At 32.3% G+C, this 14,143-nt stretch overlaps 1 protein-coding gene across 1 annotated transcript; it reads left to right on the top strand.

The window, feature by feature from the left end:
* The first annotated feature begins 243 nt into the window (after positions 1-243).
* On the top strand, positions 244-4,666 carry LOC137405057 (alpha-(1,3)-fucosyltransferase C-like). The gene is made up of 2 exons (XM_068091283.1): positions 244-1,207; positions 4,515-4,666. Exons 1-2 carry the CDS (start codon positions 244-246, stop codon positions 4,664-4,666), a joined length of 1,116 nt encoding a protein of 371 aa, XP_067947384.1.
* The last annotated feature ends 9,477 nt before the right edge of the window (positions 4,667-14,143 follow it).

The following is a 14,143-nucleotide window of genomic DNA, read 5'->3' as shown; positions in this document are numbered from 1 at the left end:
AGTATAATGGCTCTCCTTGTACATGAATAAATCATATGTCTTTCTTCAGATAGGCTTCGCTCTCTACTATTCACAGCGTTCCATTTGGCTAGTCAGCTAACTATGAATGGCTTGCCCAGCTGACTTATCTGGCTGCATTGTCAGCTGGCTTCCACCACAATACTTGTTATCTAGAATCTTATGAGGCTGGTTTTCTGGTTTACTGCATTAGTTGATCACCAAGTGTTTATTTTAGCAATTAAAATGAATGTTGGAATTCATACACAAATATCATCGGCTCACAGCCCAACTGCCTCCCAGCCTCCTACAGCAATGAAACTACTTCGACTCATTAACGGACACACTCATAAGAAAGTTGTTAAAGTTGTAAAGACTAGCAAACACCAATGTGTGAATGAGTGGGGAAGCAAAAATAGCCAAGGAGCGGATGTCCTCATATTTGGCAATGGAGAAGTGTCGCTCTTTGAGAAGCCCCCTCATAAAGGTCCAAATGACTTATGGGTATTTTTATCTAAAGAGCCCCAGAGTAAGCTAAAGAAACGATTTGTTCAACCGAATTGGGACGGGATGTTCAACTACAGCGTGACATTTAACAGGAAAACACAAGCAAGTTTTCATATATTCAGACCAATTATAGTACCGATAACTCCTATACAACAAAGATACTTTGTTAACAAGGCAGATATGAAAGCACTCTGGATGGTATCGCATTGCAAAACCACGGAAAGCAACCAAAATGTTTTTAGCGCTCGAGAAGAGTATGTCATAGAGCTATCTAAACATATTCCTATAGATGTATTTACATCAAGGGCCGAAAGTTGTAGTTTGGTTTTAAACTCTGTAAATAGGAGCATCTACAACGATGAAGAACCTAACTTTGATAAGTACATGTTTTATTTGTCATTTGAAAACAGCCTTTGCCAGGATTATATTACAGAAAAGTTTTGGAAAGTTCTAGAATCGGATGATGCAATGATACCCATAGCTTTAGGTGGTGTCTCAATTGAAGACTACTACACTATAGCTCCTCCGAACAGTTTTATACATGTTACCAACTTCTCATCGCCAGAAGCGCTTGCGAACCACCTCAAGTACATTGCTAAAGAGCCAGACGCCTTCAACTACTACCATCAGTGGAGGAACTCTTATAGGCTGAATGGCAGCAACCATATTATGGCACCAGACAGAACTCTGATGTACCATGGAGGTATGCAACTCAAATGCATTATATAAACTTTTTATTCGAATAATATATAAAAATACTCAGTCTTCAATCACATTCTGTATTTATCAAAGAGATATAAAGCAATGTTCACCTAATATTTCACAAGGCGTATTTGAAGGAATTCGATGATTCATTCTTCAACTTGTAGATCTACTTAACTGACATGAATTATGTCTAATAGCACCCTGGCAGTCTAGTGCGGGCAAAACATAGTCAAGGGTCCCAACAATGTGAAGAGAATAGGTATAATGGGCCCATTAATTCCAAAACAACACAAGTGAGCTGGTGGTAGAGTGTCACTCTAATAAGCTGAAAGTTCAGAGGTTGAATCTCATTAAAAGCATTGTTTATTCCTAATTTGTAAGCTAGACTTAAACAGATAATGAGTTAACACAGCTCTTATCATGGTAAAGACAAAATTAATGAACAGTTTTGCATTGGTAATAAAAACAGTTTTTGCAAAAATACTTAACATTTAATCAACATAATTATACAGCATTTACCATTCTAACTCACAACTGATAGTGTCTGTTTATATCTATGTATCTGACCCCTGCATAATTTTATTATTTAAAAACTTGAGGTATAGCTTTAGCGCATTGTTGAAAAGAACTTTTTACTTGTTGTACTACACATTTATTTAAGATATAAAGTAGCTTAAAAGCAGTGACAGGGAATGTAGTTGCTGATAGCCAAATTTAGTTACTAAATAAATTTGAGTAACTTAAGCTAGTCTAAATCTTTACTATAACAAGGGCTGAATGCGTTTTTTATCTGGGTCTTAAAAAGAGGATTGAACCTCTTGGTAATCAAATGTATACATTTTTATGCATAGATCTTAAACCCAGTGCACCACCACTAAAATATGACTTGCTATGGCTTGAATAATTGTCTTTATAACCATTATACATCCAAATCTTTCATTGTTCATTTGACTGCAAGGAATGTTTTTGGGAAAGTCAGCCACGTTGTGTTATAGTAGTTCAAGTGAACTTTAAATAATTTGCTTCAAGTAGTTCAAGCGTTGCAAGCAGGAGTATTCTAATATGTAGTTATAAACTGGACATACGACACACAGACTTACAAACACTTAGATTTATGCATATCAGTGTAGATTAATCAAAAAACCTTATTGATGTATGAGCTTGTTTTAGTCATGTTTTTGAGGCTTGAAGAAAAATGGACACTGTCCATATTTTATTCACTTTGGTTGGTTAAACTACAAATTATATTTTTATTCAAAGCTTACGGTCTCCTTCAATAGCTGCTAATCCTACAAACTCTGGCTAGCTGTGTTGAAGTGAACCTCAATAAAGCAGACTTAACAAAAAGTTATTGTTAGCCCGCCTCGTCATAGTTGACTGTCTTAAACAATAAACACTGATCTTTTTTATCACATTTTTACTGCGATATTATTTCAAGCATTTTAATTTAACAAAATTATGCCAAAAATAATTATAAAAACCAAAATATATTATGAGATCATTTAATTTGATTTGATGTTAACTTTATTTCATCAGCCATGTTCAATAAAAGAATATTTGAGCATGTAAAAATAGCAACTGGCAATACACTCCAGGCTCTTAACTAAAAGCTTTGACTTCAGCATTAATATTATATACCTGTATTTATGTATATATTTCAGTGTTTGTAGTTTGTCTCTTTGTATGTTTATTTGTCGGTAATTTGTATGTCAAGTTATAAGACAGTAGATTTGAACACCGTACATCCAGTTCTAGAGACAGGCAAGCTAACCCATTGAGCCACATGGCCTTACTTTTGATACAATGGATTAGTTGTACAAATAATTATTACATTGGTTTAAACATGCATAACGACGTCACAGTCAGCTTATGTGATGCTATGTGTCACATAGCATCACATAAACTGACTTCACGGTTTACTGACTTCACTGCTCACAGCTGTGAATGTGCCAACACACCAACTGATTGTATCACGTGCTTCATGGGCAGAGTAGAGATATCGATGGTGTGTGCTTAAACACACTTGGGTGATTCACCTGTTAGCGATAACGCAAGGATGCTCCCAAACAGCCAATACAATTCTGCATCACCATTTTCATCAAAGTTTTTAACAAGTTCAAGTAAATGTGATGCATTTTAGACAACAACAGAAAACTATTTTTTATTTTCTCACTAGATCTATCTCAATTTCATAAATTACACACGCATTACAGAAGATATAAAAAACAATTTTCTATATTATGAGCAACAAAAATTTACGATTTTTGTATATGCTTTACTGGATAGTAGTTTTAAATTGTAATATGATAACCATTTAACATTTTCAAAGTGTGAACCTGCGTAACGAATGACTCCGAAATGTTCGTTTTCAACTTGGTATTTTTGTAATTATTGTGTGTTGTGTCATACAGGACTGGGTGTACTCTTATAAAATCTATAAGCAATTCTATGTTTATTTTGATGATGTTTTGATTGTAACAAACTAGCAAAATGTTATTAATGTATGTTGGTAGACATTGACAGCAAACGATTAACAGCTAGAGCAATGCATTCTGGGAAAATCAACCAATCGAAATGCACCTTGCGCGATTAAGTTCTGAAACAGAAAGTATATCGATATCGCTCAGCATTAGCTCGCTGGGCTAGTTCCAATACAGATTGGTGACACTCGCCATGATATTGCACTAAATATTGCCAAGTGTGTCTGAGTCTTATTACAGCACGTTTAGCAGTATAAGCAAGCTTAAGTTAGTAACTTAAGTTACTCAAATCAGCCATTTTGCTAACTTTCCATTAACTAGTTAGTCAACTTAGCCAATGGAGACAGGATTACTTGCCAATGTTAGTAAGCTGGCTCTTTACTACCCATGCAACGTCAAACAATATTCTAGTATTTTATATTTTTGATTTTAAACTTAAAAAAACTTGCATCGCCAAGTAATACCAAATATACTAAGATTTAAAAACTGTGAATTTATAGAATGAAGTATTGTTTGCTTTAAAAAATGTTAGAGACAAGATTTTTTCGAAGCATCGCTGTTAAAAAAGTTAGTTTGAGTTAAACTATGTTTAAGATACACCACTTGCTGTCAGATCATTGTCTGCTGTACATGTATGTTGCTGCGCTATTTCACTCCTGTACTATCAAAAGGTGTGTATGAAGCAAAACAAATACAACAAAGAAGTGTTCAGATGCTTTTTTTGGTGGTTCATAACCTAAAACATATAAGTTTGGTTGATAAGGATACCATAAGATAAGATAAGGATAGGATAAGATAGGATAAGATACCCTTTTTTTGTTGCAGACTACATAAAGTACATTTGTGACTTGGCCTATGAAAGACCACAGAGTATATGGAGTAACTTTAGTGAAGAATACGGCAACCATCAGTGTCTAGATGTGTCAGCACCTGAAGACTATTGTCCCTTCTACAACCTGCCCTGCAAGGAACTCTAAAGCTCATTTTCCTATGAGTACAAGACATCTTTACTCTGGTCACCTTTAGACTAACCATGTATGCCCTATATAAATTTAAGAACCATGAAACAGTTTAAAAATAAAAACCACTCTATCTGAATATAATTTAGTAAAAATATTTTATTTTGAATGCTACTCGGTATTATTATTATGATAGGATTTGCTTATTAACATTGTCTTATAAAATGTTTTTATTATAACTTTCTAATATTTTTCTGCAAAAATCAATAATAATATAATTTATAGCCTCTGTTTTTAATATTGCTAAACTAGAGCTGCAATTTTCGGCGGTGTTAAAAAATTCTTCAACTTCAACTAAACTTGGAAACAAAGTGTTTGACAGCGCCGCTAAATGATATTATGCAAGGAACAATTATTGCAATTAAGAAAAGGACTTTTTAACAAACTATCTGATGTTGACAGCAAGTTTTTCCTAGTGTACATAGTCTAGGCTTATTAAAATATCAAACTTTAATACAAATCAATGGCTATTATGTATATGATTACGGTATTCTTCGCTGCGGCTGTGACAATTATAAAGTGCATATTGATAATATGCCTATTCACACTCTTATGTTACGAAACATGTTGAGCAGATGTTATAAAGTATTTATAGCATTCTGTTAAGGTTTGATGACAGTAATTTCCACTTGTTATAGTATCTAACTATTTCAAGAAGCTAATAAATTGTAAAAGAGTAACGATACTATAGCTTGTAACCTTGTTTATCGACTCTTTCAAACACTGATTGTGCAAAAAAGTTTACATTCTTGAGAGGACAGAAGAATTTACAAGTTTTCGTCCTATTATTTGTAAAAGACAACAGGTTTATGGCAAGCAAAATTTAGAGATACATGTAGTTTGTAACCAAGTTATTGATCACATGAAACGGTGTTTTACAGACTACGTTAACTAAATTTGTGACTTAGTCTATAAAAGACCACAGAGTATATATAATAACTTTAGTTAAGAATATGGCAGCAATCAGTGTCTAGATGTGTCAGCACCTGAAGACTATTGTTTCTATTATAACCTGCCTTGCTAGGACCTCTAGAGCTTGTATCCTATGTATATCTATTGTTAGAAGCAGCAGACTAAATGCCTCAACATAAACCTAAATTTGCAGAGAGCTTCTGATGTTAAATAAACAAATTACGGACTGCTGAATTTTAATCGTTACTACGAACTACAGTATATGTAATTAAATTGCTAATGTTTAGAAAACAACATGAGATAATATTAATGGAGAGGGTTACCAAGTTTCTTTTAAGTAATATTTATAAAGTTTCATCAAAATCTATTTTTGTGTTTTTCATTGTGGCAAGTTAATTCTGATGTTATGTGACATTTACTGATCAAGCTTAAAAATGCTGGATTCACTAATTTCTTTGAATGACTGTGTACTGTACCCTATATTGAAGAATTCCTTTCAACCATAATTGAAAATAATAAAGTTTCAATTCATAGTTATTAAATGAGATAAAATGTTTATGTAGGCCTATTGGAGTGAAACACTAATAATAATAATAATCTACATGTAGCATAAAAAAAAGAGTTTATTATCCCATGACCAAACGAGCGGGATCGAATTTTAAGAGTTTTTATGATAAATGCTTGTGCACACAACTTACGAAAATTATTCATTAACAACGTCGCAAACCCTTGTTTCAAAATCTCATCAATAAAATTAACTACCGTTTTGTGGAGTCGTTAAAGTATAATAACGATACAAAACACATATAAGCCTATTTAAATATGTTACCAAGTATTTGTAAATTGTCGACAGTCTCTTAAAACTTACCCATCTGAATGGATTATACACAAACAGACAAATTAATTTGGCCAAAATTCATCACAAAACACTTGACATGCTCGGTTTAATAAAAATTAAGACCGGCAAACGAAACAGCGAGCGACAGAGAATAGAATCATTAATTTGTGCGCATTTCATGAAAAAACAACGTGCACATTTCACCAGTCTATAGCAATGTCGTATTGCTGAAGGTTTCTGTAATTAACGTAGAAGTACAGAAATTGTTTCTTTTTTGCCGATTTCAAAGTAACTGACATTTTGGAAACTTTTGAGTACTTCGGTATTCTAACTGATGTCCAAAGCAGTGAAAGTAAATGAAATTACGATGGTATTTTTTTCTAACGATTCTCACGAGATTATTACAATATTTAATTATAAGTTTAGATGACTATTGAAGTATAATAGTCATACTAACAACATCGATGATGGGTAATATGTTACTGCTATTAATTTTTGCAAATAGTTTAGTTAAATAGATTTTCTAAAAATATATATATAAATATCACAACTTCTTGATATTGTTAGCTATCAGATTTTAAAATGTAAACAGAATTGTGCATTGGTTTTCTATTATTACTATATTAATAATAATGGTTATTCTAATACTATCAGTGCAATTTACTTCTAATATTGGCCAATATTGAATCTCTCATATTGTAGGGAGAAAAATATAAACATATAATCTTTTCCTTTCATTATTGCTCTTTGTTGTACATGTATATAATAACACCTACACCCAGTACATTAAAGCTAGCATTGCAGTTATCCTATTGCGCTGCAAAGCCATTTGACTGCTAATATTGCATTTCTCAATCATCAGTACACTTTCTTTTTTCCAATATCACTTTGGTCGTGGGCTGTATGGCTGGAATTTTTAGTTACAAGAATTATCCATGTTTTTTTATCATTAGAACAGAGTGAAGCTAAAAAGTTTTTATGTTTTCACAAGTAAAGATCAAACTACAGTAAAGTTATCTACAACTGTTTGAACATTTTAGAAAATTCTGGTAAAAGATTATGACAAGATTATCTTCTTCTATTTATGTTCTATATGGTCATTGTGACTGAGATTATTGCACTGTTTGTTGATTATTAAAAGATAACTAAGTGAGTTTAATAGATTTCTTTCCTAACTTTGTTAAAGCTTACTTAATAACTTCCAGTAAGTCTACTAAAGATGAATTTGATTCTTGTATATGTGTATACAGTTTAGTAAACTGACAAGCAGATTACATCCTGCTAAATTTTAGCACTCGCTCCAGCACGTAATTGTGTCATGTGAGCTCACTAGGGTTATAGCTGCGCATTCACATATCTTATGGGATACATGAATGCTTGGTTGCTCTATTGTTCTATAGAAGAGAAAGAACAATGGAGTACTAGAGTCTTATAGTAAATGTTAGCCCATCTGTCGACTACCCACTCAAGCATTTAGATGAAAAGCAAAACTTACTGCGCATCATCTAATTTATGAGCTTTTTAATGGATAAGCAATAAACAATATAAATATAGACTTTAGTGTCCAGTGCTTTATCAAAGAAATAAAGCGCAAACAACTCTGCTTGTTTACTAATTAAAGCAAAGAGAGTTGCGGATAATGTTGACAGACCAAAGTTTGATTAGAACATAAAGACTTTTTTAAAGCTACATCTTGAAGTCTTTCTTGCTTTTTAAAGACAAACCAATTTTTGAATATACCCATGCAAATTTCAATTTAATAAGAATTGGTGCACAGAAAGGCAAACTCTGCCAATATACAATTTGAAGACAATACTTTCTTGCCACCATAACCTGTTGATGTTACAGCAAACATTCTTATAAGGATGCATCGCTTTTTGCTTACTTTGTAGCTGAGCAAAAGAATCAGAGATAACTATTTTAGGTAACCATGTGGATAATAAATCAAATGCATTGCGTACATGTACTGAGAATATAACTTATTTCAGTAGCAAAAAAGCTTTCCAGTACTTGAAAGTTTATAATATTAAATTTTTCCAACCATAGCTATTGATAATATATTGTGAACCGAATAAACACATTTCATAGTTTAGTTGGGATGAACAAAAACTAACTTTAACACCCATTGAGACCTTTTCATTATCTGCTCTATGCTTTTGTGCTGCTAAAAGTTGTGGATAAAGCAATAGTTAACAAACAGTGAAGTATTTGAAAGGCCTTGTTAATTACAAATACACGTATAGCTCAAACTTCACATGACTCTTTCAAACAATATTAGTATCCCATTTTGTAGTCGTCGTTAGGGTATACTTCTGTGAATTCATAAGTGTGTTGACTGATACTGATGTTGCTGACCACCAGTTTCCTTCCTTTTGAAAGATAAATGACTAAATCCAAGTCATCAACATGTACTTTAATTTTGTTATCAATACCATAGTTACTAGTTAAAGCTTCTTAGCAGGTATCAATTCCAATACTATAAAACTGATCCCAGTAAGTTTTTTTGGCTCTTTCTGCACTAGACTCAGAGCATTAGGTCAGCAAATCCGTTTGTAGAAATCTGGCAAAGAAGTATTAGATTTATTGTTAAATGAGGATTTGATTAATCGTTTTGTTTTTTATGCACTTTTGAGTAATTAATAGAAAGTAGACTATAAATAACATTAACACATTACAGCCTGCTGTAAATTACATTAAGGGAATGTTGCTTAAGCAAATTAAAGATGAAATGATTTGAAGCTTCACATTGATGAAAAAGTGTATACCTGCAGGTGGGTTTAATTATATTTTTTCAGTTCTGAAAACAAAAGTTTCAACAGTTTTTAATAAGAAACATCTTTGCAATAGTCATGCTTACAGCTTTTCATCAAAGACTAAAAGTGTTCATACTTTCCAATTACAGACTTTTCTTTTGCAAAACAATCTAGATAGCTCTACGTAATTCCACAATTTATTTTTAAAAGCACTCAAAAACAAACTTCAATAAAATTAAACCTCTTTGAGCAACCGAGTTAGCTTATTCGATCTCAGCATTTAATTCAAAAGTGTGATCTCTCAAATATATGCAATGCACGCAAGTTTACAAGCATATGGACAAAATCAATAATATTATTGCTTGATCAGTATTGCTCTATGCACACCTTTCGGCAGCACCAAAGCATAGATTAGATAATGAAAAGGTTTCATTTGATGTACAAAGTAGTTTTTGTTTATAACGACTAAGCTATGAAATGTGTTTACCCGGTGCACAATATATTATCAACTGTTAAAGTCTATCAACATTAAGTTACTGGATAATTTTTTTAATTTTTTAATAATAAAAAGATTAATTGCTAGTTATTCAATTGTACATTCATAAAATCTTTCTGCCATCAATAATCATACTGACAGTTTAAAATAGGAATTGATAGATTTTGAAATTGCAGAAGTCCATTTAATGGATAACAGCATTTTGTGAGAGACCTAAGTAAATGCTTGTTACATGACTTTACAACCTAAAAAAAACAGAAAAGGAAAATTGCTTTAGGCACAGCTGTGCAAGTGCAGACAACTGTTAAGTGTTACTATTACTACGATGTGGTATTTCATCAGGTCACATATACACATCCAATACTTTGACATGCAAGGATGCTCATCACTAGTGCATGTAAGCAGCCAACAATAGAAGGCAGTCACCCAAAGAGTCTGTTGCTGAATTATTAAGATATGATACTAAACTAGATGGAACTGTTTCTTTCATGTTCACTACCTTAATGATCAACACTAAGAAATTTAGTTTTTATTTGCCAGCTTGCTGAGCGCACTGTTTTATAAGTTATGCATTATTTATTAGATCATTATTTAAATGCTGTGCTGTAAACTACTCAACGCAGTGACTTCAGTTTGTTTCTATATCACTCAAGCTTTACTGGCCAGTCTTGGGAAATACAAACACCTGGCAATCTATAAAGTTAAAAGTACATTGTATAGACCTCAAAAATGTTTCCGGATTTAGCAATCTTTGTTTGAAGTTATTAGAACAATAGTAAAAGTCAATGAGCTCGCTGAGGAATACCAGTGGTAAGTGAGATATAGCTCTTAAAAATACTTTACAATCGTATCGTAATAACAAGTACTTAATATAGATGAAACTACTAGACTAAACTTTAATTTTGTTAGTCATGCATATGTGAAACTTGATATAATTTAATAGATAAGTGTACATGTAGATGCCTGTGTGTATTCGTCAGAGGGAAACTTTGATGAATAGAGATTTGCATGCTTCACAAAGAATTGTTTACTCACCCGCAAATCGACTTCACTAATTATGGACCTAACAGCCTGGTTTACATTTTTCTTCAAAGACGAAGCAGACTTGGCAGCATAGGAGGTAATTACAATTAAAGGAGCCAGAATATAACTCTAAACATTACTTTTTCTCAGGCTATGGGTAGAATGTTTGTTTTCTGCTGCCGGCGTTCTCACTAAACTTGTTTAAAAAATCTTTTCATGCTCAAGCTTTTGTTTCAAGCTCCTGAGTTCTTTCAACTATTCCTTCCAATTCTAAGTTTTCGTTTAAATTCACAATTTAAAAAACTACTTTTGGTGAAGTATTTTCAAATCATACGACTCAGAAACTTTTACCTATAATATGTTTGTTTGAAGCTATTCTCTTTGAAAAACCAGTTACCAATGATGTTAAATATCACCAGATCTTCTGATCAGAAAGTATGTTGCAAACTCAAAAGGCCGGGCTTTTTATCCAAGCGGATATTAATCTAAATTTACTTAGACCAGTAAATTTTATTTTTTAAGTATTTTAAGTTTAACAGATCAGTACCTTTTATTTGTCTTCAGTAACAAAGTATGTATATAGATGACAGATGCTACAGGATTGAGTAAATGGGTAGAATATGTTGATCTACACGTATCCTAGGTGAAATCATAACTTAGAATTTCATAGGCTCAATTCAATGGCAAAAAAAGGCCTAATTTTATAGGAAAATAAATTATATTAGCCAATTGAGCATACATAAAGAGTAATATGCTATTTTATGCAGTTAGAAAACTTAACACATTTTTATTTTACTTGTACTACTTTTACCGTAGATAAATTGTGGTGTAATATGAGCGTTCAAGGTTGGGCTGTTTGACTGGTTTTATTGCTTGTTAACCTACTAATCAGTTATCTTAGTTTACAAAAAACATTAAGATCACATCTTATTGGCCGTTTAATTTGAAGATTTACCAATTAGATTACGGTGCAAAGAAATTACTTGCATGAATCTTTAATTATTGCGAAAGAAACAGTTAGATGATACTTTTGTTAATTGTAACGTCGTTTGTTTCAGCAAGTATTGTTTGTTTCAGCAAAGTCACGTCATCAGTCCTTTAATGAGTGCTGATAACTTTCCTTGCTACTACAATGTGAATTTTTATTATATTGGAACTATACCTGATACAAAATTGATAAACAACCTTTGAAAATTTTCTATAATGTAAAAGTTTGATGTTAAACTCTGTTATCACATAGTTGAACCTCTATCATTTGTACACAATTGTATATTGTGAATATATATGTGCAAGCCTGACACTGCCCATTCTTATACGTGAACCTTGCTCTAAGATATGCAAACATTGTACTAGATGTCTTTGACCTACTCTATGTATGTTCTATGCATAAATTTACATGTGGTATTGCTCGCTGAAATCTTGAGGTAAATAACTTTATGCCGAAGGTTACATATATTTCAGTAAAAGGCATGCAAAAAACTTTTTTGGGAGAATCAGAAAAGAAGTCCCACATTATGAAAAGGACACTAATGATTACAAAAATTGAAATATATATAAGAATAATCTAAGAGAATAGTTGCACTACTTCACTTTCAGTTCAAGCAAAGCAAAAATAGTAATGAGCCATATATTATTATAGGAAACATGCAGTTAAATAATAATTGAAAATATGCAATTAATTTCCTCAAAATGCAACCGCTAGCTGTGACAGTTTTATAAAAGTTGGAAGACCAAAGGCTGATGTGAGCAACACAAGTGTGTAAGCAAGAGTTGTTTGCTCTTTAACATAATGGAAAGCTAGTGATATCATTAGTTTATTGCTTAGCAATTGATTGAAATAAGAAGAGGAGAAAGTCCAAAACTGTAAACATTCAATCAGATAAAACCTGGCATAAGCTGTATACAGAGATTTTAATCATCTTTAGGCAAGAAAAACTTCATCTTGAAGTTTCTTTACTGCTTTTTTCATCTTTTGGTATTCAGTTTTCCATTATTTCTAAGTGTGAGACATTTTTTCTTATATTTTAAGAATATCTGAACAAATCTTATTAAGTATTCTAACCACTTTGGTGCCATCTCTTATCACTAAATCTTTGGTATCTAAAGCATTGTAGAAAACTTCATTGAGATACTGATATAAGTTGTAGCATTTGCATAAAGAATATAAAGCGCAATTCTTGCTCTGTTAAAACTCGATACAAATATTTATTCGTTTTTGAAAATAGAGAACATGAAGTTATGCAGCAGAAAAATAACACAAAATAGTTTGTTTTTAAATTCAAATCTAGTGAATCCTGATAAAAACTGGCAAATTTTGCTAAAAAAATAAACTGCTGTTTATTTGTTGTCATTTAGAACAAACAACATTCAGTGTTAAGTTTTGCAATGAGAAAAGTGCTAGAAGCCGTTTATCTAATTATAAAACTGATGAGTGTTATATTACTAAGATAAACAGGTGAACAATTGTAGGTTAGTTTATAAAAGTTAATGAACTCAAATACTAAATAATTTGTAAACTATAAGCATAGTGAATATTGCTGGTCAGTAAAATGTTGTTACAGAAGATTATATAATAATAGTTTATGAAAGTATAACAGTCATACCTATCACACACTCTTATACAGCTCAGTTCTGTCTACAGATTCAGTTGGTGATGATAAAATTATCTACTCAGATTTTACTCTCAGTTTACTACTCGATGTTGCAGTGTCTATGAATTGCCACATCTTTACTACTTGAAAACTTTACATTTGCTACTGTTGATGATTGTTAATATGGTCATTTCCTTCTGCAGATGAGTTATTTTTTTTCTAGCTACGAGTACTACATCTACTACAAAACTTGCACGAGTTATGCGACTGCGTTTTAGCTACAAAATTTCTACTTCAAAAAGTTTACCATTTTTCATTCAATGTTGTATTGTCTATGAATTGCCACATCAACACTACTTAAAAACGTTGCATTTGCCACTATTGGTGAGAGTAAACATATTCATTTTTTTCCACAGCTGAACTACCTTTTTACTAGTACAACTACTACAGATTTTTTGCGGGTACTTTGAGCATTGCAATAGGCGTCGATGAGAGGAAAGAGAGCAGCTGGTATTGACTTAGTCTCACCCTGCTTTAGCTATACGGCCAGCTGTACGACGCCTGCTCAAAAGTAGGCACAAGCCAAAAACTGTTTGTTCATACACTCGACTGAAAACGAAAAATGCTGTATATCTGCAAGTGTTGCGTTGAATTACCATTTTGTTATTGTTACATGTATGTCATGCCTGCATAGCATTAATATTATGCTATTGTTATGTCATGCCATGTTTTTCATGTTCTAGAAAACCTACATGTTATGCGCATGCAGCATTTTCTAATATATTTTTTAGTATATACATATTTTCATACATTCAATTTTCT

This window comes from Watersipora subatra, chromosome 9 (genome assembly GCF_963576615.1).
Source record: "Watersipora subatra chromosome 9, tzWatSuba1.1, whole genome shotgun sequence".
NCBI classification, from domain to species: Eukaryota; Metazoa; Bryozoa; class Gymnolaemata; order Cheilostomatida; family Watersiporidae; genus Watersipora; species Watersipora subatra.
The sequence above is the reverse complement of the archived record's forward strand: the minus strand, read 5'-3'. Positions and strand labels throughout refer to the sequence as shown.